Raw genomic sequence first — 27,732 nt, 5'->3', positions numbered from 1 at the left:
GGCTGTGGCCTGAGGCAGTTGCATCAGTTACCTTGGGCTTCCGGAAATTTCTAGGTGCGGTCCCCTTCTTCAGCTCCTTCTGGAAGACTACACCTCAGGACTCAGTTCCTGTTCCAGAGGAACAGAAATGTTCTTTCTTCAGGGAGTTTGGTGCAGTGGCCTTCCTGTCACGGGGTAGGTGGGGCCCAGGGTGCAGAGCATGGGGTGGGAGTGTGTGTGGGGTATAGCTGGGATAGAAGGTGGAGGAGAGGGGGTCAAAGGGGAGTCAGGAGGAGAGAGGAAGTGGTGAGAATGAAAAGGTGGCGTGAAGGTGGGAAGGTGCGGAAGGGAAGGGCAAAAACCTGCATCTGGGAGAGGAAAGGGAGGGAGAGAGTGACAGGAGTCCTGGTGGGTGGGGGTGAGGTAGGAGAGGAAGAACTTTTGCCACAGCCCCGGTTCCATTTTGGGGGTTTTCTGTCCCTGGCAGAAGTAGCCTTGACTGCATTCATAAGAAGAGGCCTTGACTCATGGTCTCTCTTCTCTGAGTTGTTCGGAAGTGTAATGTGTGTGTGCAGGTACACGGGCACGGGGCACTCAAATTAATTTGCACATAATCTAGTGAATTTTCACAGACTGCACACACAGAGGAGAAAGCAGAAGCTTAAAGAAACCCTAAGAATTCCTCTGTGCTCTGTTCCAGCCTGCTCCAAGATTCTGACATCACATAGTAAGTATAGATATTTTTTCTATTTAAAGATGGGTTTGAGGCCAGTGCCACAGCTCACTAGGCTAATCCTCTGCCTGCAGTGCCGGCACCCCAGGTTCTAGTCCCAGTTGGGGTGCCGGATTCTGTCCCGGTTGCTCCTCCTCCAGGCCAGCTCTCTGCTGTGGCCCGGGAAGGCAGTGGAGGATGGCCCTAGAGCTTGGGCCCTGCACCCGCATGGGAGACCAGGAGGAAGTGCCTGGCTCCTGGCTTCAGATCGGCGCAGTGCCGATCATAGCATGCTGGCCGTAGCAGCCATTTGGAGGATGAACCAACAGAAGGAGGACCTTTCTCTCCGTCTCTCTCTCTCACTGTCTAACTCTGCCTGCAAAAAATAAAAAATAAAAATTGGTTTGAAAGGCAGAGTTATAGATGAGGCAGTGTGGGAGAAATCTTCAGTGTATGGGTTTACACCCCAGGTGGCTACAATGGCCGGGGTTGGGCCAGACCGAAGCAGAAGCCAGGTACTTATCCAGTACTCCAGTGTGGGTTTAGGGGCCCAAATCCTTGGGCTGCTTCCTCTGCTTTCCTAGGCGGGTGAGCACACAGCTGGATCACAAGTGGGAACAGCCTGAGTTGTTGGGGTTGGGGTGGGCAGAGCCGTGGCATAGTGGATGAAGCAGCTTCCTGCAGTACCAGCATCCCATATGGGTGTTGGTTCAAGTGCAGCAGCTCCACTTCCATCCCAGCTCTCTGCTGTGGCCTGGCAAAGTAGTAGAAGAGGGCCCAAGTCCTTGGGCCCCTGCAACTGTGTGGGAGTCCTGGGGGAAGCTCCTGGCTCCTGGCTTCAAATCTGCTTTGCTCCAGCTATTTCATCCATCTGGGAAGTAAACCCACAGATGGAAGACCTTCTCTCCCTCTCTCTCTCCCCCTCTGACTCTCTGTAATTCTACTTTTGAAATGAATAAATAAATCTTTTTTTAAAAAATGTAACAGGCAGGAATCCAGTCGGCATCTATATGGAATGCCATTGTTCCTGGCAGTGTCATAACCTGCCATGCCACAAGACAGGTCCCCATGAGTACTTTTCTGCCCACTGTTTCTTTTTAGCTGAGTAGAAACGGGATATGTAAATTTAGTAACTAATATCTATTTAATAAATTTTATTATTCTTTTTTTGTTTGTTTGTTTGTTTATTTTTTTTAACTTTTATTTAATGAATATAAATTTCCAAAGTACAGCTTATGGGTTACAATGGCTTCCCCCCTCCCATAACTTCCCTCCAACCAGCAACCCTCCCCTTTCCTGCTCCCTTTCCCCTTCCATTCACATAAAGATTCATTTTCAATTCTCTTTATATACAGAAGATCAGTTTAGTACATATTAGGCAAAGATTTCAACAGTTTGCCCTCACATAGCAACACAAAGTGAAAAAACTACCATTGGAGTACTAATTATAGCATTAAATAACAATGTACAGCACATTAAAGACAGAGATACTACATAATACTTTTTTTTTAAAAAAATTAATTAATTTTCTATGCCATTTCCAATTTAACACCAGGTTGTTTTTTTCATTTCCAATTCTCTTTATATACAGAAGATCAATTCAGTATATAATTAGCAAAGACCTCATCAGTTTGTACCCACACAGAAACACAAAGTATAAAAATACTGTTTCAGTACTAGTTATAGCATCACTTCACATTAGACAACACATTAAGGACAGATCCCACATGGGGTGTAAGTACACAGTGACTCCTGTTGCTGACTTAACAATTTGACACTCCTGTTCATGGCGTCAGTAATCTCCCTAGGCTCTAGTCATGAGTTGCCATGGCTATGGAAGCCTTTAGAGTTCGCTGACTTTGATCTTGTTCCGATAGGGTCATAGTCAAAGTGGAAGTTCTCTCCTCCCTTCGGAGAAAGCTACCTCCTTCTTTGATGGCCCCGTTCTTTCCACTGGGATCTCACTCACAGAGATCTTTCATTTAGGTCTTTTTTTTTTCCATGATATCTTGGCTTTCCATGCCTACTATACTCTCATGGGCTCTTCAGCCAGATCCGAATGCCTTGAGGGTTGATTCTGAGGCCAGAGTGTTGCTTAGGACATCTGCCATTCTACGAGTCTGCTGTGTATCCCGCTTCCCATGTTGGATCTTTCTCTCCCTTTTTGATTCTATCAGTTAGTATTAGCAGACACTTGTCTTGTTTGTGTGATCCCTTTGACTCTTAGACCTATCAGAGCCATCAATTGTGAGCTGAAATTGATCACTTGGACTAGTGCGATGGCATTGGTACATGCCACCTTGATGGGATTGTGTTGGAATCCCCTGGCACATTTCTAACTCCACCATTTGCGGCAAGTCAGATTGAGCATCTTCCAAATTGTACATCTCCTCCCTCTCTTTTTCCACTCTTAAATTTAACAGCAATCACATTTCAGTTAAAATTTAAACACCTAAGAATAATTGTGTGTTAATTACAGAGTTCAACCACTAGTACTTGAACAACAACAACAACAACAAATACTAAAAAGGATAAAGTATTACATTGTCCATCTAAAGTCAGGACACGAGTTGATCAGTTATTATTCTTTAGTTATTATAAATTATAACTTATTTAGTAATTATGGAAGCATTCAAGGTTTGCCTTTCTCTTTGTGTGAATTTTGACATATTCTATGTTCCAAGGAATTCATGCAATTCATTTATCTTATGAAATTTTTGGTCACAGAGTTGTTCATACTATTTCTTTACAGTTATCTTGTCAATGGAGTCATGGTGGTATGATGTGTTTAAATAACCAAATTTTAGTTTTGTTGATATTTTTCTGTGATTGTACTTTTTCCAGTCCCATTGACTTATACTTTTATCTTCCATTATTTATTTTCTTCACCTTGCTTTAAGTGTTTAAGTCGCTGTTCTTCCTCTGATCTCATAGGCTGAAAGTGTAGCTCATTGATCTTGTTTCTTTTTTCTTAAAATATGTATCCATTAATATAAATTGGCTGGATACAATTTCAATTTAGTTTGTAATATTTTTATTTATTTGAGATTTATAAATGTGTTATTTTGATGTTGGATGATTGTTTTCCTTGCAAGTATTTGGGATTTTCCAGCTTTTTCATACTGACCTCTCAGGTAGTTGTTACCTTGTGATCTGAGTTCTTACATGGTGTGGCACCTCTTCTTAGGAATTGAGGTCTGCTGTATACTCACGAACGTGATCAGAGTGGATGTGCCATGTGGGTCTGAGTGTCGTGTTTCATTGCTGTGGATGGAGCTTCTTCTAAGGATTTGTTTGACACTTGGTTGATTTAGGTGCTTTTCTGTTCAACTACATCCTTACTGATTGTCTGCTGATCTGTTAAGAAAAGAGATGTCTTGATGTCTGTGAGTGTAATAGTGCATTTGTTTATTTCTCTTTATAGTTTTAACAGTTGTTTATGTGTTTTGGCATGAGGTTTACTTTTGGACTCACTATCATACTCCATTGAAACATGTTTCTTCTGTTCTTTCATGAATCCCAAACCATCTTGGTTATTGTAGGTTTATTGAAAGTCTTGAAAGACAGTTTTGTGATTTCACCCAGTTCCTTGTTTTTCATGGTGGACTTGATAGTTGATTGTCTTGGGTTTTCCTACTACAATCAGGTTTTTTTTCTCAAAAACCTCTTGCTGGATTTTTTTAAAATTTAGATTGCCTTAAACCTATAGAATCATTTTAGAAGGAATGGTATCTTATTATTCAATCTTAGATCTTCTTTAGTTTCCTTCATCAGCATTTTGGTCTTCAGCCAACATATTGTATATTTTATTCACAGGGTTTGCGAGTTTTCATTTCAGTAGGCTATTTTAAATTTTATATCAGTGTCTACCTGTTCACTGATGGTAGTATACAGTTGATTTTTATATCAGTATCTAGCTGTTCACTGATGGTAGTATACAATTGATTTTATAATAAGTAATTACTTTTATAGATTTTATTTATTTGAAAGGCAGAGTTAGAGGCAGAGGCAGAGGGAAAGAGATAGAGACAAAGAGAGGTCTTCCATCTGCTGGTTCACTCCCCAGATGGCTACAGTGGCTGCAGCTGAGCAGATCAGAAACCAGGAACCAGGAGCTTCTTCTGGGTCTACCAAGTGGGTACAGGGGCCCAAGGACTTGGGCCATCTTCCACTGCTTTCCCAGGCCATAGCAGAGAACAGGATCAGAAGTGGAGCATCCAGGACTCAAGTGGGTGCCCATGTTGGGTGCCAGCACTGCAGGTGGCAGCTTTACCTGTTGGCCACAGCACCAGCCCTGCACTTGATATTTTTACATTGCCTTTCTACCCATCGTGGTCTTGCTAAAATAATTTACTATTCCTAGTAACTTTTTAGAAAATGCTTTTGGAACTATGTTTAGATGATCATGTCTTCAGGAAATCCAGTTTAACATCTCCCCTTCAGTTCTCTTATTTCATTGTGTTTTTCTTGCCTTAATAATATTTGGGCTCCCTTCTGTGACATCAAGTAGGAACAATGACTGTGGATGTCCTTAACTTTTATGTCCTCTTTGGGGTAGACCTTCTCTGCTGGATTTCACCATTTCAGTGTGATGCTTGCCATAGATTTTTATTAGTTTTGTTGGATCAGCATTTGACTGATTTCTGCGCATCTTTCATATCTTTCTTCTTTAGCCACTCACACATGAATTACATAGATGGGTTTTTCTAATACTGAATCCACTTCTATTTTTGAGAGAAGCCCCATTTAGTCATGATACATTAAAATATTACTAGATTTTATTCGATTGTATTCTCTGTTTATGAGGGACATTAGTATACAGTTTCTTTCCCCGTAATATATTTATCTGATTTTGGTATTAAAGTATCTCAGGTCACATAAAATAAGTATTTCATCTTCTGTATTCTGGAAGTGTATGGGTAGAAGCTATCAGTGAAGTGGTATTGGATAGGAGGGCTTATCATTTTCTTTGTTGGGGGATTTATAACTGGATTCAATGTCTTGAGTGGATACAGGTGGATACTTCAGAAAGTCACAGGAAGCTGAAGTGGAAAGTTTATTGTGGAGCAGAAGTGTGTGTCAAGAGGCCAGCAGAAATGTCCTCACCATGATCTAATTTTTTATTTCATCTTCATGAATGAGAGCTTTGCAAGTTACAGTATTCTGGGTTAAGAGTTTTGTTTTTTTTTTCTTAAGACTTGACATATTATCTCACCACTTTCTCCTAGCCTGTGTAGGGTTTCTGATGAGAAGTCAGATGTGATTCTAATCAGGGATCCTCTGAAAAGGGTCTGGTATTTATCTTATGTGATTTTAGAATCTTTTCTTTATGTTGGAGTGTGAAGAATTTGACTGTGGTGGGTCATGGTGAAGATCTTTCTGGTCATGTGTATTAGGACTGCCATGTGCTTCCTGTACTTGAATGTCCCTTTCTTCAAATTAAGGAAGTTGTCTGTAATTACTTCAGTAAAAGGGCCTTCTCATCGATTGTATTTCTATGCCTTCACCTATTTGTTCTGATAAAATCCCTTAGCTAAAGCATAACCGTAAAAATATTCTTAGTGGGTGACATGCTATGGAGAGAATGACAAGGCCTATTCAGAGCAGCTGTCACTCCTGTTGCAGTCCCTCAGCTCCAGCTCCCAAGTGCTTGGCTTGGCCAGAGGAGGATAGGGCTGCCCATGCAGTGACAGGTGCAGATAAAGTGTCCTCCCTGTTGCCACTATCACCTTGTGTCTGGCCACAGTTGAACCGTGGCCCCAAGGCTGGGAATGGCATCCAGGAGAGGAGTGATGCATATCAAATTCCTGTTAGCTGCAGACCAGTGCAGTCCTTGCATGCTGTTTCACACCAGGAAGATCAGGGCTCTTGCTGTGGCAGGTGCGAGAGGCTCTGGGGTGCGTCCTTGCTTGGCCTAGGAGAGAAGATGAGCTGTTATGATAGCTCTGTCACTGGCATCTGGTGGCTGTGCCAGGGCTGGGTCTTGAATTGATTCCCTCTGAGCAGTGGCTCGCACTATTATTGCACTGCTAATACCCGCTGTGGTTCAAACTTGCAGCCCACCTTTGGCAGGATCTTTGGCTTGTGTGGTGGTCTTCATGTCTTCAGCCGCCCTGAGCACGAGCCCCCCTGGGATCTGTAGCTACTCTGGTCAGGTTTGAGTGTGGTTTGGTTGACTCTAGGGGTACAGGCTTAACAGAGAGGATCTGCAGCTTGAGCTGTGAAGGGCAGGATTTAGGGAAAGGATAACTCTTCTCTGAGCGTCCACCAGGACAGACAGGCCAGAGTGCTGGCTCATGTCTTTGCTTGGGATTTCTTCCAGCCATGCAGCTTGACCTGTGTTAAGGCGGTGAGCAAGGGGAGGGTCTGGAGGGAGATACTGGCCTTGAACACGGGTGGTTCCTTTGCTGAGATACTTACTGCGAGGGGACCATGGCAGTTCTTTCTTTATATGTCACCACAGGGCCACACTGACTTATAAAAGCAAGAAGCAAAAGGCCGTTATTCATTCCCACTGTACTCTCATGCGTTCCTCTGTGTGCATTGCACATGTGTTCCCAATGTGCTCATGCTGCAAGGCTCTGCCTGGATGTGGATGCCCCACATATGCAGCCAATGAATCCTTGTCATTGTCTTTGTCACTGTCACCTATGGCATGCTGGCTATACTAAGTGGCTATGCAGGTGTCCTATATTTTCCCAGCCTGCCTTGCTGGGCTGTTTCATGGTGAGGATGAGGGAATGCAGAGGGAACAGCCCCATGGGGCAGCTTCCCCCACACTAGGGCCACACAGGTCACCTGTGGTGTGGGTGGCCTGGCCGGGGAGGAATCTGCACACCTTCATGCACTCCTGTGCCCCTCTGTGCAGCATATAAGGGTGAAGCTGAGGTGATGGCCCCTTGCTGATGGGTTCAGGAGGTGCCAAGGATTAACCCTGAGCCTTCTGGTCAAGTGATGGTGACCATAAACTCTGGAGTCAGGTGTTTCAGTAGGGCAGTCTTATGTCTGTATGTGTGTATTTGTGTACTCATGTGTGCCTGTATGTACATACCTATTTGTTTGTTTGTTTGTTTATTATTCCTAGGAAAAAAGTTTCCAATATCAATATTCTTGAAATACATTTTTAAGAATACAGCATGTAACTGTTTAATATACATGATAAAGTCCTTTTTTTAGAAATCCCCAACTGTCTAAATATCTAAGGAATCCCACCTTCTGGTATAAACATGAAATGTTTTCTTCTATTATACCAAAATTAAAATTAACCCATATTCTAGCATTGAGAATTGAGATAAAAATACCATGATAGTGTACATGTAGAAAATGTCAACAGTGATCTCAGAAGCTGCCTTTATGTACTCTTGCTTTGTGGAAGACATGACTTGTCCTATTTCAAACATAATCCATATTTTAAATGCAGGGCTAGGCTGTGGAGGGTGGAGATTGGGAAGCAGACCTGTGTTCAGTGGAGAACTCAGTAGATCACAGGTGTTTCAAGTCCTTGTGTGAGTGAATAAATTACAACCATTTCCTCAAGTGGAAGTCAGAGATAATACCACACTGAATGTTTTAAGGAAGAAGGAAATGAATGGGTATCAAAATCTTTTCTGAGTTATATTCTTTTTCAAAATCTGTGTTAAATGGGTACGTAATGCATATAGTATCAAATTCTAAATAAACTCTAGTAGTTGGTCCTGATGTAGTATTTTATTTATAGCTATGTATTCCTTTTTTATTTTTTACTTTTTTAAAAGATCTTATTTATTTGTTTGAAATTCAGAGTAACAGAGAAGAGGAAAGACAGAGCAAGAGAGAGAGGGAGGTTTCTTCCATCTGCTTCCATCTGGCTGCAATGGCCAGAGCTGAGGGAATCCAAAGCCAGGAGCCAGGGACCTCCCCAGGGTCTCCTGCATGGGTGCAGGGGCCCAAGGACTTGAGTCATCTTCTACTGCATCGGAAGTGGAACAGCCGGGACTCAAACCGGCACCCATATGGGATGCCGGCACAGCAGGCGGTGGCTTTACTGGCTGCCCCACAGCGCTGGCCCCTCCCAGCAAGCCATCCCCCCTGGGAATGCCTGGGAAAGCAGAGGGAGATGGCCCAAGGACTTAGGCCCCTGAACCCACACTGGAGTACTGGATAAAGTACCTGGCTTCTGCTTCTGTCTGACCGAGCCCTGGCCTTTGCAGCCTCCTGAGGGGTAAACCCCCAGATGGACAATCACCAAGAGAAAGAAAGAGTACTCGTGATGCCCCATGCACAGCTTCTCTCCCCGAGTAGTTTCAATGGCCAGTGCCAGGCCAGGCAGAAGCCAGGAGGCAGGGGCTCCATTCAGGACTCCCAGAGAAGAGGGAGGCAGGGTCCAGAGTACTTGGGCCATCAGCAGCTGCCTCCCTGGAGCACTGGGACTGGAAGCGGCCCTGTAATGTCAGACGCTGAATGTGTCGTGTGACGCCATGACAGCCACCTGTGAGGAGTGTGCCTGTGCCCTGCGCCCTGCACAGTGACCTGGAAGTGCACCTGCAGGTGCGGCCCTATCCACTTCTTGGTGCTCAGGTGGGAGTCAGCACCGTGTCTGCTCTTGCCCAGAGCCTGCACAAGCTGTGAGGAGCCGCCATCGATGCCGCTGGCAGAGCCTGAGGGAGACCCAGCGCCTCCCAGGGTCAGGCCAGGATCAGGGCTTCTTCGGCCCCTTCCGGAAGACTACACGTCAGGACTCAGTTCCTGTTCCAGAGGAACAGAAACACTCTTTCTTCAGGGAGTTTGGTGCAGTGGCCTTCCTGTCACAGGGTAGGCGGAGCCCAGGGTGCTGAGAGCTGGAAGGGTGTGTGTGTGTGTGAGGGGTACCTGGGATAGAAGTTGGAGGAGATAGAGGTCAAAGGGGAGTCGGGAGGAGAGAAGAAGTGGGGAGAATGAAAAGGTGGCATGACGGTGGGGAGGCAAGGAAGGGAGGGGAAGAAATGCACATGGGGGAGACGAAAGGGAGGGGAGAGTGACAGGAGTCCTGGTGGGTGTGGGGGGTGTGTCGGAGAGGAAGAACTTTTGCCACAGCCCTGGTTCCGTTTTGGGGGTTTTCTGTCCCTGGCCGGAAGTAGCCTTGGCTGCATTCATGAGAAGAGGCCTTGACTCATGGTCTCTCTTCTCCAGGTTGTTCAGAAGTGTAATGTGTGTGTGCATGAACACGGGCACAGGGCACTCGAATTAATTTGCACGTAATCTGGTGAATTTTCACAGACTGCACACATGGAGGAGAAAGCAGAAGCTTAAAGAAACCCTAAGAATTCCCCTGTGCTCTGTTCCAGCCTGTCCAAGATTCTGACATCTCATAGTAAGTACTAGATTTTTTTTTCTATTTAAAGATTGGTTTGAAAGGCAGAGTTATAGATGAGGCGGTGCGGGAGAAATCTTCAGTGTATGGGTTTACACCCCAGGTGGCTACAATGGCCGGGGTTGGGCCAGACCGAAACAGAAGCCAGGTACTTTATCCAGTACTCCAGTGTGGGTTTAGGGGCCCAAGTCCTTGAGCTGCTTCCTCTGCTTTCCTAGGCGGGTGTGCACACAGCTGGATCACAAGTGGGAACAGCCTGAGTTGTTGGGGTTGTGGTGGGCAGAGCCGTGGCATAGTGGATGAAGCAGCTTCCTGCAGTACCAGCATCCCATATGGGTGTTGGTTCAAGTGCAGCAGCTCCACTTCCATCCCAGCTCTCTGCTGTGGCCTGGCAAAGTAGTAGAAGAGGGCCCAAGTCCTTGGGCCCCTGCAACTGTGTGGGAGTCCTGGGGGAAGCTCCTGGCTCCTGGCTTCAAATCTGCTTAGCTCCGGCTGTTGCATCCATTTCATATTTTTATCCTTATATATCTAGGGCAGTATTTTTCATGTGTTTCAAAATATAAACTAAGCTTAATAATATGATAATGTTTGAAGATTTTCCTGCAGCAGTCTACGCTGTATCCTCTCAAGTCGGCAGAGCACCAAACACTGCTCTGTATTTCTGAGTTTTAAATTTGGCAAGAAACAATCTATGAGCTTTAAGACTGAAGAAACGAATAGCACAGTAAACACTCTTTGTTGTACTGTGAAATATATGGGTCAGTTTCTCTGGGATTGTGCTAATGAAAGGAAAACTCAAAGTTAAGTAACTCCCATGAAAGCCCAGGGTGTTGATCCTAAAGGCTGAAGTTAGGGGGTTACTCAGACTTTGAATATCAGCTTCTTATTGTGTATCAAGTGTTTCAGTGCTTGTCACTGAAGAAAAATGCTTGAACCTCTTTGACACTGAGGTTGGCTCTGCCTCACAGCAGTGTCTCTTACCCTTTAATGCACATAACAGTCGACTGGGGAACTTGTTAAAGCACCGACTTTGGGCACCACTCCAGGGTCTGGGATAGGGACAGGACTAGGCATAGCCACTGAGCTCTGCATAAGATAGGTACAGCTATGTCTATAAAGCTGTTTCACTGACTTCATATGTGAGATTGTTAAATTAACAACAGGAGTCACTGTGCACTAACTCCCCATGTAGGATATCTGTCCTCAATGAGTTGTATTATGAGAGTTAACTGTAAAACTAGTTCTCAAACTGTGTGTGTGTGTGTGTGAGCACGTGTGTGTTCAACTTGTTGAAATCTTTACTTAATATAGAATTGGTCTTCTGTGTACAATGTTAATGGAAAATGAATTTTAATGTAGAATGTGACTGGGAAGGGGAAGGGAGTAAGAAGCGGGGTGGAGTGTGGGTGGGAGGATGGGTATGGTGGGAAGATTCACTCTATTCCTAAAGTTGTACTTATAAAATTTATATTCATTAATAAATAAATAAATAAATAAAAAGAAAAGAAGAAAAAAAAAGCTGTTTCTCCTCAGTGGCTCTCTTGACATTTGGGTAATTCATAGCCGTGGGGAGTTTTTTTATGTTTTAAAGACTTTAGCATCATCTCTGGTGTTTACACACTAAGTGTTGGATGTACCTCACCCCCAAGTTGTGACAGGTAAATTCTCCAGCCTCTGCTGGGACCCATTGCTATAGGTTCTGTGTGGGTGGTAGACTGAGGTATCATTCACTGAGGTGTTTTTTTTTTTTTTTTGACAGAGTTAGACAGTGAGAGAGAGAGAGAGAGAAAGGTCTTCCTTCTGTTGATTCACTCCCCAAATGGCCACCATGGCTGGCACTGCACCGATCCAAAGCCAGGAGCCAGGTGCTTCTTCCTGGTCTTTCATGCGGGTACAGGGGCCCAAGCACTTGGGCCATCCTCCACTGCCCTCCCGGGCCACAGCAGAGAGCTGGACTGGAAGAGAAGCAACCAGGACTAGAACCCAGCAGCCATATAGGATTCCAGCACCGTAGGCGGAGGATTAACCAAGTGAGCCGGCCCCTCACTGTTTTCAGGAAAGGAATAATGAATGATGAATGGTCAGAATGACAGATGGCCATCATGTGGCTCAGTGAGGTTTGTGCCTCTCTATGAAAAGAGAGCTGAGAAGCATGGCTTCAGATGCACAGAGAAGGCCAGTGGCCCCATCGAGGTTGGGATTCGCAAAATAAAGACAGTCTGTGTGCTTCAGTTTATCAGCTCCTCAAAGATCTGATTCTGTGGCTTCTCTGTGGCTTTTTTTTTGGGGGGGAGAGCTTCCCATGTGAGAATTTCTGGACATGGCTCCAGAGAATGCATCATTGCTAATGGCCCTGTTTGGAAGCCTGGAGTCAGGTGCTCACGGAGTACCAGGTGGAGCCAACTTGGGCCTTCCCTGTGTTCTTGCATAGAAAATAGGGCCTGTATCTCACTCAGCAGGTGTCTCTTTGTGGCCAGCCCTACTAATGTTCTAGAAGGCAGGGCTGGGTCTGTGAGAAGCAGTCATTGTGTTGGGCTGCCCTAGCTCGTAGCAGCAGGAGGCAAGGAATGCATTTGTCCAGGCATTTGTGCATCATTTCCTCCAGCATTGCCATGCATGCACGCCAGAGGGACTGCTTGACTCCAGATGATGAGAATCTTGGATGTTCCAGCCACAGTAGTTGAGGTTGAGGTACCAATTGATGCAGTGTTGCAGCAGTTACGTGCCTTCCTGCATCTTCCGTGCAGGCTGTTGGTATAGGTCAGAATTCCAGAGGGTAGCACTGAGCTAAATACATGAACTCCCTGAGTTAGAATAAAATAGGATTGGATCCAGACTGCCTACCATGATCTCCAGGGTACTCACTGTGACTTGGCCTCTACTTCTTGCCCTAAGTCATCTCTAAGTTGTCGTGTTTGCTCATTAAATTTCAGCCCCTCTGTTCTTCCTTCTGGTCTTGGAGTGACACACCACTCCTACTTCTGTGCACGTGGCTCCTTCTGCTTGGATGGCCTGCCTGTCCCTACCCCACCCCTAAGATTTGCCTGGCTGCCTGCCACCTCCTTTGGATCTATTTCAGTATACAGGCCAGAAGGCACTGTGCATCCTCTCCACCCAGCTCCTGAGCTAAGACATCATCTGGTTCCTTTGACATTGTTCTTTGCATTGATTTCCTTCTTCCTTGTAAGCCTCTTCCTGGTCAGAGGTAAAATTCATGAACCTGGGACCTTCCCTTTGGAAGCCACCTTCCCTAGTTCACCTTCCTGGAATGATGCCTGGCACACAGCCAGAGTTGGTTGCATGTGTTGAATGAATGACAGACAATCGATAGGTGAGTGTGTCTTCCCTGAGCGGTAGATCTAGAGGGTCTGCAGAATACGTAAGTACGTAAAGCATTAGGATTCCTTCCTGCCCGCTTGCAGTCTCAGAGTGCAGGTGCCAGTCAGATTGGCAGAACAGCAAGCAGCACCCTGTGAGGAGAGGGGGCCTGGATGGAGAAGGGTGTTGTGCCTTGGCCTCAAGAGGGGGCAGGCACCATTCAGACCTCTCAGCAATGGGATAGCCACATCCAGTATAGGGCTGAGGGGTGAGGTGTTAAAGGGCAAGGTGCTGAAAATTCAACAGGCATCAGGGGAATAGGTAGAAAGTGGATATGCAAAATACCCATGATGGGCGTGGGATGGGGCCTGAAGCCACAAGCTGCCATCCTCATGACTGTTAATACCAACCCAGCTTGCCTGTGTCTTTCCCATGCACCATGTAACTTGTGTTCCTGGCTTCTTGAAATAGTCACAGCAACACTTGGAAGTGATTAGTATTATTTTTGTGCCCATTTTTCAGATGGAAAAACTGAGGCTAAGGCTAAAAGATTCATTTGTGGTAAGAAGCAGATCCCAGGCAGGCTGTTAGCAATGTTCGTGTTCCTCCTGTAAACCCCTCCCCTTTGTGGATGCTTTTTTTAGATATTTATTTATTTATTTGAAAGTCACAGTTACACAGAGAGAGAAGAGGCAGAGAGAGGTCTTTCATCTGCTTGTTCACTCCCGAGATGGCCACAATGGCCGGAGCTGCACCGATCTGAAGCCGGGAGCCAGGAGCTTCCTCCAGGTCTGCCATGCAGGTGCAGGAGCCCAAGGACTTGGGCCATCTTCTACTGCTTTCCCAGGCCATAGCAGAGAGCTTGATTGGAAGTGGAGCAGCTGGGTCTTGAACCGGTACCCATATGGAATGCCAGCGCTTCAGGCTAGGGCGTTAACCCACTGTGCCACAGCACCGCCCCCCCACCCTTTTTGGATTCTTTGTAAATACTTGGCATGTGATGGCACCATGACACAACCAAGAAAGCACTGAGTTCGGATTCAAGAGACCCTGTATTTGTACTGCTGGACCACAACGGATTGACGTAAGTTTGACTTAATGCATTCTGGGTTGTGGAACCTCAGTTTCGTCCCCTAGGAAACAGAGAAGTTGGATTCAGCTTTACTGGGTGTGGTGTGGACACTTGAAGGTATAAACAGCACCCCAGCAGCGATGGAAAGCTGAGGTTGGATTCTGAAGTCTTAGATGAGCATTTTCAATCCTGGTGGCTCATTAGATTCATTCACAGAGTAAAACAAAAATCCTTGGCATCTTCAGGGGTGATGCGGGGGTGGGGAGTGGGGAGTAGGGAGGGGGGAGTATCAGTTTTAAAGATTAATAGCTGCTGAGCTCTTGAATTGTGTTTAACGTGACTAAGAAACTGAATATTTAGTTTTATTTAGTGCTTTAAATAGGGGGCAGACGCTCGGCCTAGTGGTTCAGATGCCCATGCCCTGTATCAGAGTATCTTAGTTCAATTCCTGGCTCTGCTCCTGACTTCAGCTCCCTGCTAATGCAGACCCTGGGAAGTAGCAGTGATGGCTTAAGTGACTGGGTTCCTGCCAGCCATGGGGGTGTCTTCTCAGCTCTCTAATCTACCCCTGGGCACTGTGGACTTTGGGGAGTGAACCAGCGGATGCAAGTATGCACTTGCTTGCTCTCTTCTCCCCTCTTCACACCCACAGATAGGATAAAATAAAATGAGCACATGTAGCTGTTAGCTATATATTGGGAAGCCTGGCCAGGATGAGGTTGAGGGCTTGGTAGCTCTGGGTAGCTATAGTCTCAGCTCCACCCTAATCTGTGGAGTTCAACTTTATATCTCACCTAATTCCCATCTAAGTCTAAGAGACCAGACTCTGAGCCAGCCTGGTGTTCCTCTCCTTGTCTCTGAATCAGAGCACTTTAGCCACTGTGCAGAGCTACCTTAGCTGGGAATCCAGCAGCCACAGGAAGCTTGAGATGAAACTTCTTCTCCATATGATCCACCTTCCTCACTTTTGTGTATCCATCCAGAGGAAACAGATCTCTGTCTTGAAGATGAGGTATACATCATCTGTTGGTACCTGTGGGGGGATTGCTTTCAGGACCCACTGAAGATACCTGAATCCATGGATGCCCCAGTCCCTTCTATAAAATGGCTCGATATTTGCACATAACCTGTGCAACACTCTCATGTACCTTAAATCATCTCTAGATTAATTAAGATACCCAGTGCAATGTACATAGTTATTCTGTATTGTCTAGAGAATAATGACAAGGAAAGACCCTATATGCTTTCAGTGTAGACACAATTATTCTTTTAATAATAGTTTCAGTGTGTGCTTGGTTGAATCCTTGGCTGAGGAACTCATGGACACAGAGCGTCAGCTGTGTCTATACATAGCCGTGCCACCCAGCTTCACAAAGGAAGGAAATCCTGCCTTATTCGACCATATAGGTTAACTAGGAAGACCTTACGCTATGTGAAATCAGCCAGTCTCAAACACTGAATGAACTCACTCATATACGGGATCCAGAAAGGTGAAATTCCAGATCAAAATGCTGATGGTCAGAGGCTGGAGGTACGGGGGAAATGAGAACATGTCATCACAGGGGACAAAGTACAGTCACAACATGAGTAAGTTCTAGAGTCCTGATGTCCAGTATGGTGACTGTTTGATAATAATGTTTCATATTCTTGATATCTGCAAAAAGCCTGGATATGGACGTTAGATATTCTCATCACTCACATGTATAAGAAGTAGCGGTAACATGATGGATGTGTTAATTAGCTTGATTATGACAATCACTTCACAATGTATACATACATAAACACCTAAAGTTGTACAGTTGAATATACACAATATCTGTCAATTTTACATACCAGTAAAGCTGAAAAAATAAGGAAATAAAAGTTAAACTTCTTTTTTTTTTAACAGGCAGAGTGGATAGTGAGAGAGAGAGACAGAGAGAAAGGTCTTCCTTTTTGCCATTGGTTCACCCTCCAATGGCCGCTGCGGCCAGCGCATTGTGCTGATCTGAAGCCAGGAGCCAGGTGCTTCTCCTGGTCTCCCATGCGGGTGCAGGGCCTGAGCACTTGGGCCATCCTCCACTGCCTTCCCGGGCTGTAGCAGAGAGCTGGCCTGGAAGAGGGGCAACCGGGATAGAATCCGGCGCCCCAACCGGGACTAGAACCCAGTGTGCCGGCGCCGCAAGGTGGAGGATTAGCCTGTTAAGCCACGGCACCGGCCAAAGTTAAACTTCTTATTGAAAGAGAAAGAGGAGAGGACAAAGAAAGATAGTATTCAGTTATTTTTTTTAAAAAATGCTGTTGGATTTCCTCATGAGAGGAGCAGAAAGGTGGATAGAGTGTAAATCTCTAGTCCAGTGAGTGCAGGTTTCTTGGGGCAGAATTCTGTGTTTTGGGGTGATGGGGTTGGTGTGGTATTGGGAGATGGTGCACAGAGCAAGTGCAGAGTCTTTGTTTTTCCTGAGCACACATTCATTGGCTTCATCCGTTCATCCAGCAGTGAACCTGTCACATGCTTATGGAGTATCTGGACCCTCAGATACTGCAGTGGATTCTAAGCCCCTAACATCGGGTCCAGACTCAGATGAGGCTGCTATGTGTTTCTACTTTGTTATGAAGACCATGGAATCTGCTACAAAAATTTAAGGGAGGGCTTGGGGGGGGGGGTGCTGCACCATGCTCCGATATGAACTTCATAGGTCCAGTGTCTGTGTGGCAGGTGGGTGGGAAGGGGCAAGATGAGCTTGACAGGAGGCCCATCTGTAGTTTGAGAAATTTCCTGATGTCTGAATATGAGCTGGTGCAATAGAAAAAGGAAAAGAAATAAGCCTGAGACATGATGAAGCAGCTATGGCTGCTGTAAGCTTGGGTAGTGATTAACTACCATAGTGAATGTGGGAAGAGATACTTCCTTCTTTCCTGAGAGAAGTGAAGTGGGGAGTTGAATGTAAATCATTAACAGGTGCAAGGAGTGGACGTTGCCTCAAGAGGAATTGTTTGTGGGTGATGGAGTGGATATGTTTTTAGGAAATGGTATCTGGGTGTGATTTCTCCCGTCAACCTCAGTCTCCTCTGTAAACTGATTAAAGACTGCATGTGAGATCATCCTTGTTTGTTTCCCATTTTGGAGGATTTTCTTTTTTAGCTGGATGTCTCAAGAGAGACATAGGGGTAGTTAGCCACAATCACCCCCCTACACACACACGGGAGAGGGAGAGGGAGAGGGAGAGGGACTCGATTTTTGATCTGCATTCCTGGAAGCAGTGTTGGGAGTAGATGAACATTCTGATTCTGCATCCAGATTGCCTGGCTCGGCCATGTTCTAAGTATGTGACTCTGGGCAACCTTGTATTTTGTGAGCCTCAGTTTTTAAATATGCAACACAGGAATAATAATGAGACCTCCCACTATATGGTATGTAGAGCGACTTGTCAATATTTTCCATGCAGTCCAGCCATGATGAGGTGGTGGTGGTGGTGGTGGAGGAGGATGAGGAGGATGAGGAGAGTAGGTGATCATGGAATAGATATTCTCCAGTGGAGCTGATTCAGCTTATGTGTATGTGAGAATACTATTCATCTGACATAGCACTGTATGCAGGGATCCTGCCAAGATCTTCAACAGCATTTCCTCCCCTCTGCTTCATCGACCATAATGCATTTATCTGTGGTCCCTGGAATAGTCAAAATGGATCCCAAGAATCCTCCATCTGTATTGTCCACCTTACCCCCTCTTGCTCACCCGAATGTTCTTTTGAGATTCTCTTCTCTCTCAGTCCTCAGTTCACAGAATTTGCTCTTCCTCAAGTTCCCATCAGATCTATGAAGATATGAGAGTCAGTATCTGACCTGTATATCTCTATTTTCCCCAAGGTCTAAAATGGTGTTGCACCTAGTACAGTGCTCAACAAATATTTGCTGAGTGGATAGATATTTGCATAGCATTTTATAGTCTCTATTAGACAGGAATCTTGAGTTCAAGTATTCAGACTGGCTTATGTGAACATGGGAATTTATTGGCTCATATAAGTAAGAGATCCAGGGTAAATGGCCTCAGGCAAAGAAGAGGGGGAGAGGGAAGGCTCCAACAGTAGGTCACCAGGAATCTGTTTCTACTTCCTGGTGCTATTTTAAGTATGTTGGCTTCATTGCTCCATTGTGAACCTGGGGACCAGATAGAATATGTTCTGTTACAACCATATACACTCAAAAGGAAGGAGAGTGGTGGTAAGATGAAGGAGAGAGAATGATAAGAGATGATAAGCAAGCAAAATAACAGATGTCTTTCCCTGCAATAGACAGGGATTTTCCTCATCTCCGTATTTCTGTTATCTACTTTGGAGTCCACTATTCAGTAGGTGCTCAGCAGTGTTTTTGAGCGAATGAATGTGTGCTTTATTTTCCCTTATTTCTAGGTAAAAAATTTTTAATTCCCTAAAGACACATGGTTCTGTATAAATTGCCTTCTGTCTCATTCCGTGTTTTGCTTTCTTTTTCGCCTGTCCGCAGGATCCCACATCTACTTTCTTCCAGTTTGGAGTGTCCATCCAGCAGCAGGTCATGGTCATGCTGAAGATCATGCAGGATTATGACTGGCACATCTTCTTCCTGGTGACCACCATCTTTGCCCACTACAAGGACTTCATTAGCTTCATCACAACAACCATGGACAACAGCTTTGTGGGCTGGGACATACAGCATGTGATCACACTGGACACCTCCTTCAAGGAAGCCAAGACACAAGTGCAGCTGAAGAAGATCCACTCCTTCATCATCCTGCTCTACTGTTCCAAAGACGAGGCTGTTCTCATCCTGAGTGAGGCCCATTCACTTGGCCTCACCGGCTATGATTTCTTCTGGATTGTCCCCAGCCTGGTTTCTGGAAATACAGAGCTCATCTCCGCAGACTTTCCCTCAGGACTCATTTCAGTCTCCTACGATGACTGGGGCTACAGCCTGGAGGCGAGAGTGAGGGACAGTCTCACATCCTAACCACTGCCATGTCTTCCATGTTGGAGAAGTTCTCCTACATACCTGAGGCCAAGGCCAGCTGCAGATGGAGAAGCCAGAGGCCCCACTGCACACTCTGCACCAGTAAGAGAGAGCTCTTTGCTTGTCTCCTAAAGTAGGATCGCAGTTTTGTGGTTGCTTGTTTAGATTCATTGATGAAAATATGCACTAAAAATAGATAATGTGATGTGTGTGCATTTGGGATTTCTGTCGTGTTTAATTTCACTCTGCTTTCCTCTCACTTTCTTTTCAATTCTTTTTGCTTTTAAGATAAATAATATTAGGCTGGCGCCGTGGCTCAACAGGCTAATCCTCCGCCTAGCGGCACCGGCACACCAGGTTCTAGTCCCGGTCGGGGTGCCGGATTCTGTCCCAGCTGCCCCTCTTCCAGGCCGGCTCTCTGCTGTGGCCTGGGAGTGCAGTGGAGGATGGCCCAGGTGCTTGGGCCCTGCACCCCATGGGAGACCAGGAGAAGCACCTGGCTCCTGCCTTCGGATCAGCGCAGTGCGCTGGCTGCGGCGGCCATTGGAGGGTGAACCAAGGGCAAAGGAAGACCTTTCTCTCTGTCTCTCTCTCACTGTCCACTCAGCCTGTCAAAAATTTTTAAAAAAAGATAAATAATATTATACTTTATTTCTTACAAATTTTTAACAATATATTCTAGAAACTGACAAGAGAGAAACACACACACTCTCTCCCTTCTCTCTCTCTGTATCTCAGATATATCTAGATTCCTTATAATGTGCAAATCACATTCTTAAATATAGATGAAACATGATTTATTTATCTAATCCACATAGTTATTGCAGCTTAGTTTTTGTCAGATATTTCCCCTTAGAAGCTGAACTTCAGCGATAATCATCCAGCTTGACTATGCACATGTACAGTTATTTTCCTAAGATTCTTTCTAAGAAGTGGGGGTTTTGGGTCATAAGTCATGTGTATTTTAAAATTTAAATATCTATGACCCAGTTGTGGTGCAGAGTAACCGTGCCAATTTCCATTCACACCCACAGGTTGTTAAATCCCCCAGTTTCCCAGGTCCTCAGCAACCTGTGACTGTTGGTGGAAAACTGCCCATAATGGCACTTCTGGTCTCAGATTTAGTATTTCTTCCCTCCTTATAACCTAAGTATTTTTGTGGGCCATTGGACGTCTTGGAAACCATCACACTTAAAGCTGAATTGTATTCCATCAAATGGACAGCTCCTAATTTATTTGACTACTGCCAACTTGGTGGATGTAGAGTCAATTTGATGTTTCTGAGAAGTCTCATTGTTTCTTGTGGCCTGTCACTGGCTCAGCCATTGAGATTTAGAATTATCACTGCAGACTCGTTTCGTATATTTTTGTCCAATGCTCACTGATTCAATCCATACTTCATTCCTTGGATAATGAACATTGTAGCACCGTGATTGAGGGACTCGGCTCTGGAGTTAGCCTGTCTGGATTCAAATATGGTCTCTTCTGCTTTCTTTGTGCCGTGGATGATCATTTTACCTTTGTGGGCCTAAGATATTCATTGTGAAATTATAACAGACCCCACTCTCTCAGCGGTCATTCCGCAACTTTGGCACACATCAGAATTTTGGGGCGACAGGTCAGAGCCACAGATCTTATTGGCTCTAAGCTGAAAAGCCCTTCACTCAGCCCAACTTCCAAAGTGACCACTGCAGCTGAGGGGATGGTCAAGTAGGGTCAGCAACATTGCAGGCAGAACTGTAAATTTCTTGTTAGAGATGCCCCCTGCCTTTACCTGGCCAGCTCTCCTCCCAGGCCAGCCAAGTAATGAAAGTCAACAGAGTGCCTGCCCCTAGGAGGTTCACACCTCCCTTAGGATATACCCCATGTGAAGAGATAGATAGGTCTGGGCCTCTGAATTTACAAGGCCTAAAGCCCACCAGATTATTATCAAGCCCCTTCTATCAGGTTCTATTTGCCTCTCAATCAGAAAAATTACTTGTAGCTTAGACAGCACCTTTCTTAGCTCCTCTAATAATGACTCTGTCCTTTGTTCTAGGCCCTGTCTAGCATACTTGGGCCTCATTCCTTTGTAATCATAACCTCTACTCTACCACCAATGGCTCTACTCCCAACCTGTGTGTACTGATGGTCCTCTTCCCCACTTAATGCTGTATAATTGTTAGGATCATTGGTTACTATCCTCACTCTGTCTTTTATGACCTTGTCTATGAGCAGAGTCGGCAAACTTGGAAGGCTTCCATAGCCTTGGCAACTCATGACGACAGCCTAGGGTGGTTACTGGCGTCATAAACTAGAGTGTCAATTTGTTGGGTCAACAACAGGAGCCACTGTGCACTTGCTCCTCATGTGGGATCTCTGTCCTTAATGTGCTGTACATTGTGATTTAATGCTATAACTAGTACTCAAACAGTATGTTTCACTTTGTGTTTCTATGTGGGTGCAAACTGTTGAAATCTTTATACTAAATTGATCTTCTGTATATAAAGAGAATTGAAAATGAATCTTGATGTGAATGGAAGGGGAGAGGGAGCAGAAGAGGGGAGGGTTGCGGGTGGGAGGGAAGTTATGGGTGGGGGAAGCCATTGTAATCCATAAGCTGTACACTGCAAATTTATATTCATTAAATAAAAGTTAAAAAGAAACCTTAAATGTCAAATATAAAAAAAAAATAATAATTTTGGGGCGACCTTATTACATCACCAACTGTGAGCTCTGCATGTCTGCATGTCTCAAGTAGCAGCAGTATGAGCATCTGTGATTCTAGCAAGTTCCTGGGTGGGTGGTGCTGACTTTGTTGCCTGTGGATTTTGTTTTGAGAACCTATCTTCTGGGGGTAGTTGTGAGTATTAAATGAGGCAATGCCTGAACAGTGCTGCTCAGCACCATGCTAGCATTGCCCTCAGTAATTAGGTAATAACTTTCAGAGCAAGCAGTGAAGTTTCTGGCCATCATTAATGACAACAGATCATGTGTATTTATGGCAGGAGAGTACAGGGTCACTCTAAAATATCTGAACCTCTAGCAGTAGAGGTCAAGTTTCTCTCTACACTGGTGCTAGAAGTGTGTTTGTGTGTGTGTGTGGTAGACAGTATACTTCTTTTTACACTGTGGCTGGAAGTGTGTGTGTATTTGTGTGTGGTAGAGAGTATACTTTTTTTCTAAACTTTTATTTAATAAGTATAAATTTGAAAGTACAACTTTTGGATTATAGAGGGTTTTTTTCCCACCATAACCACCCTCCCACCCACAAATCATCCCATCTCCTACTCCCTCTCCTGTCCCATTCTTCATTAAGATTCATTTTTTAACTTTTATTTAGCAAATATAAATTTCCAAAGTACAGCTTATGGATTACAATGCCTTTCCCCCCATAACTTCCCTCCCACAACCCTCCCAACTCCCACTCCCTCTCCCATTCCATTCACATCAAGATTCATTTTCAATTCTCTTTGTATACAGAAGATCAATTTAGCATATATTAAGTAAAGATTTCAACAGTTTACACCCACACAAAACAAAGTGTAAAATACTGTTTGAGTGCTAGTTATAGCATTAATTCACATTGAACAACACATTAAGGACAGAGATCCTACATGAGGAGTTAAGTGCACAGTGACTCCTCTTGTTGACTTAACAAATTGACACTCCTGTTTATGGCGTCAATAATCTCCCTAGGCTCTTGTCATGAGTTGCCAAGGCTATGGAGGCCTTTTGAGTTCACCGACTCTGATCTTATTTAGACAAGGTCATAGTCAAAGTGGAGGTTCACTCCTTCTTTCAGAGAAAGGTACCTCCTTCTTTGATGGCCTGTTCTTTCTACTGGGATCTCACTCGCAGAGATCTTTAATTTAGGTTTTTTGTGTTTTTTTTTTTTCCCAGAGTGTCTTGGCTTTCCATGCCTAAAATACTGTCATGGGCTTTTCAGCCAGATTCGAATAACTTAAGGACTGATTCTGGGGCCAGAGTGCTGTTTAGGACATCTGCCATTCTATGAGTCTGCTGTGTCTCCTGCTTCCCATGTTGGATCATCCTCTCCCTTTTTGATTCTATCAGTTAGTATTAGCAGACACTAGTCTTGTTTATGTGATCCCTTTGACTCTTAGACTTATCAGTGTGATCAATTGTGAACAGAAATTGATCACTTAGGCTAGTGAGATGGCATTGGTATTGCCACCTTGATGGGATTGAATTGGAATCCCCTGGCATATTTCTAACTCTACCATTTGGGGCCAGTCAGCTTGACCATGTCCCAAATCAAGATTCATTCTAAGTAAGATCAGAGTCAGCGAACTCTAAAGGCTTCCATAGCCTTGGCAACTCATGACTAGAGCCTAGGGAGATTACTGATGCCATAAACAAGAGTGTCAAATTGTTAAGTCAGCAACAGGAGTCATTCTGTACTTACATCTCATGTGGGATCTGTCCTTAATGTGTTGTCTAATGTGCAGTGATGCTGTAACTAGTACTGAAACAGTATTTTCGCACTTTGTGTTTCTGTGTGGGTACAATCTGATGAGATCTTTACTAATTATATACAGAATAGATCTTCTTATATAAAGATAATTGGAAATGAAAAAAAAAACCTGGTGTTAAATTGGAAATGGCATAGAAAATTAATTAATTTTTAAAAAAATATTATGTAGGATCTCTCTCTTTTATGTGCTGTACACTGTTATTTAATGCTATAACTAGTACTCCAACAGTATTTTTTCACTTTGTGTTGCTATATGGGGGTAAACTATTGAAATCTTTACTTAATATATACTAAACTGATCTTCTGTATATAAAGAGAATTGAAAATGAATCTTGATGTGAATGGAAGGGGAGAGGGAGCGGGAAAGGGGAGGGTTGTGGGTGGGAAGGAAGTTATGGGAGGGGGGAAGCCATTGTAATCCATAAGCTGTACTTTGGAAATTTATATTCATTAAATAAAAGTTTAATAAATGAAAAAAAAGTCTGTGAAAAAACAGAATCAAAAAATTTATTTTGGTAGGCATTTTGAGATTTGATGATGGTTTACAGCCCTTGTTTCTTCTGTTGAGGAAGTGTTTTTTTTCCATACTATCTGTTGAACTTTTTATTTAGTGTAGGGTTAACTATATGATCATTAAGTAAACTGAAAATAGATCTTTGTAAAAATTGAGAGTGGGAATGTGAGAGGGAGGAGGAAGAGGGGTTGGAGTGTGGGCAGGAGGGAGGGTGGGGGGGAAGTACTACTATGTTCCTAAATCTGAATATATGAAATACATGAAAATTGTATAATTGAAATAAAATTTCAAAAAAATCAAAAAAAGATTCATTTTTAATTATCTTTATATACAGAAGATCCACTAAATATATACTAAGTAAAGATTTCAAGAGATTGCACCCACACAGACATAGAAAGTATAAAGTACTGTTTGAATACTAGTTTTACCATTAATTTACATAGTACAACATATTAAGGACAGAGACCCTACATGGGGAGTAAGTGCACAGTGACTCCTGTTGTTGATTTAACAATTGACACTGTTATACTGACATCATAAATAAGAGTGAAGTATACTTTGTTATAATTAACACAGACCTGAGAAAGGAACTCTTTAATTGAGAAATCATGGTCCTGTGACAACTTCCCTTCCTCTCCTCTTCACCTCCTTAATAATCCTGTTTCAACATCACTTTTTTCAGCATTTTAAATAATTGTCCAAATACCAGGAAGAAACTCAGTTAAATCAATGTGAGACACGCAAGCCTCTTAGAGAGTGTGATTGCTGCCAGCAATAGAGACAACAGCTGGGCTACTGAATTTGTTCTTCCTTTCATGAGGTGTGCCCTGCAACGGGAACACTCAGAAGTCTGAAATTTTGATGGAAATGTAACCGAATTGTCGAGCAATTGAAATATAGACAGGCGAAGGAATTTGGGTGGGATAATTAGCAAAATATTCAGATCCCTTTCCAGTGGCCACTGTGGATTCCAACCTTTAAAATGAAAATCCTGCTGTTGTAAATACTGTTGTGCCATTTCCAGAAGTTAAGCCTTTAAATGCAGCAAGTTTGTAACTGTGATTTCAGTCCCCAGAGAAACACGCATCAAGGGCAGTTTAAGTTGGCACCCACTGCCTGGTGTTTAGCCAGGCATCTCTGCACCCACGGAGGACCCAGGGTACTCATGCAGGGTGTAAGGTTGGGAAAGGACACAGGAATCTTTGTTAAACCCCTCAACCCCAACATGTACTCTGATATGGATATGGGAATCTAGCAGATGCTGTGCTGAGCCTTGATACTCACCACATTGTGTGTGTTTAAAAAATTGCTTTAAAGAAGGAGGTACTTTTCTCTGAAGAGAGGAGAGAACTTCCACTTTGACTATGGCCTTGTCTAAATAAGATCAGAGTTTGTGAACTCAAGAGGCTTTCTACTCATGACAAGAGCCACGGGTGATTACTAACAACATAAATAAGAGTGTCAATTGTTAAATCAACAATAGCAGTCACTGTGCACCTACTCCCCATGTAGGATCTCTGTCCTTAATGTGTATGTGAATTAATGGTAAAACTACTACTCAAACAGTACTTTATACTTTGTGTATCTGTGTGGGTGCAAACTGTTGAAATATTTACTTAGTATATACTAAGTTGATCTTCTGTATGTAAAGATAACTGAAAATTAATCTTGATGAAGAATTGGATGGAGAGAGAGTGGGAAATGGGATGGTTTTAGGTGGGAGGGAGGTTATGGGGAAAAAAAAGCTGCTATAATCCAAAAGTTGTACTTTGGAAATTTACATTTATTAAATATTAGTTGAAAATAAATTTTAAAATTGCTTTAAATTTATTTTATCTGAAGGGCATTATTTCTCTCTCTTTTTTCTCACACACACACACACACACACACACAGAGAGAGAGAGAGAGAGAGAGAGAGAGAGAGAGAGAGAGATCTTATCTGCTGATTCACTCCCAAAATGTCCACAATAGCAGGAGCAAGGCCAGGACCAGCAGGCCAGAACTCAGAGTTCTCAATGTGATGGCAGGAACCCAAGCACTGCTTCCCCCCAGGGTGCACATTAGCAAGCTGCTGGAATCCACAAGGGAGCTGGGACTGGAACCCAAACACTCCCCATTAGGTTGGGAGCATCCCCAGACAAGTCTTACTTTTGGCCCAGATGCCTCCCCCATATTAATGTTGAATATACAACAAAAGGATGAATGAATGAATGGATGAGTGCCAAAGGGTTAGGAAGACAATTAGCCACATGGAATTTGCTATTTCCCAGGGCTTTGAAGCATGAGTGAGGAGGACTTTTTGCCTCTCCTTATTTCCTGCTTGGGAGCTCACCAGGCACACTCAACTCTGATTGCCTCTGCAGCTTTGATTTTGCTTTGCGGAGTCCAGATAGAACAAAGCCCTCATGACATTTGCTTTACTTAATTTGTTTCTTCTTTACCAAAGGTAGGGCCTCAGAAGCCTTATATTTTAGTGTTGCAAAACAGTGTATCCAGGGCTGTTTACAAGGGGAGGCCAAGCAGCCTCTTACATGAAACTTAAATGTTTTGTCTACCAGGCCAGATCTTTGGGGAAATCCTGGGGAAGCTTTTGGGTTCAAGCCTTTGTGCATGCTGAGCCTGACAAGGAGCTGGCCTCCCACAGGTGGAAAGCAAGGGCTGCAAGTCCCGGTTGGCCCCAGTTGAGGCAGGAGGGACCAAGGGACTGTGATGCCTAGCTGTCTGGCCTGTGAGTGCTCACAGTGTTTCACTGGGCTCCAGCCCCTCCTCCTGCTGCCACCATCCCGGGGACAAACCCATGCAGGAGCTTGCCTGTGAGAGGGCCCGGCCTGGCGGGTGGAGGGTGCCCTTCCGTGGGAACATACAAATGCAGGGCAGAACCCGGAGAGGAAATGGCCCCTCTGCCTTTTCCTGACTCCTGCAAACATTTTTCTGGCTCCTGATGCATTGCAGCAGCCACTGGAGAGTAGATGTCCCCCTCCCACCCACCCCAACGCGCCAAGTCCTTGGCTGCTCCAGGAGCCTGGTCTGAGCTGGGTGCCAGTTGCCCCATCGTGTTTGGCCCTGAAGGCATCCAGGTACTCTTGGACTCCTCGGTGCGGGCAAGCATTGTAGGACCCCTTGATTATGTGTCCTACAATACGGACCCCAGAAACACAGACTCCACTCCAATCGATGCAAAGGCAAGAGGAAAGTTTATTTCATTTGCAAATGGGCCGTCTCTGTAGCACCCTCTAGTGTGATGCAGGGAGAGAGCGGCCCCAAACATCAGCTTTACTGGATATTTAAGGCTTAAAACCACAGCATTAGCATATCTAGTCGTGTTACAATTCCATTGGATATGTTAATGGTTACTGGGTAAG

General features: G+C 44.4%; 1 protein-coding gene across 1 annotated transcript; it reads left to right on the top strand.

The window, feature by feature from the left end:
* The first annotated feature begins 601 nt into the window (after window positions 1–601).
* Window positions 602–19,459, top strand: LOC133750881 (glutamate receptor ionotropic, NMDA 2A-like). The gene is made up of 4 exons (XM_062180624.1): window positions 602–706; window positions 9,281–9,481; window positions 9,926–10,019; window positions 18,897–19,459. Exon 4 carries the CDS (start codon window positions 18,948–18,950, stop codon window positions 19,377–19,379), a length of 432 nt encoding a protein of 143 aa, XP_062036608.1. The 5' UTR covers window positions 602–706; window positions 9,281–9,481; window positions 9,926–10,019; window positions 18,897–18,947; the 3' UTR covers window positions 19,380–19,459.
* The last annotated feature ends 8,273 nt before the right edge of the window (window positions 19,460–27,732 follow it).

Source organism: Lepus europaeus, chromosome 21 (assembly GCF_033115175.1).
Source record: "Lepus europaeus isolate LE1 chromosome 21, mLepTim1.pri, whole genome shotgun sequence".
NCBI lineage: Eukaryota > Metazoa > Chordata > Mammalia > Lagomorpha > Leporidae > Lepus > Lepus europaeus.
Note: the sequence above shows the minus strand (reverse complement) of the source record. Positions and strands in the feature narration are given on the sequence as shown.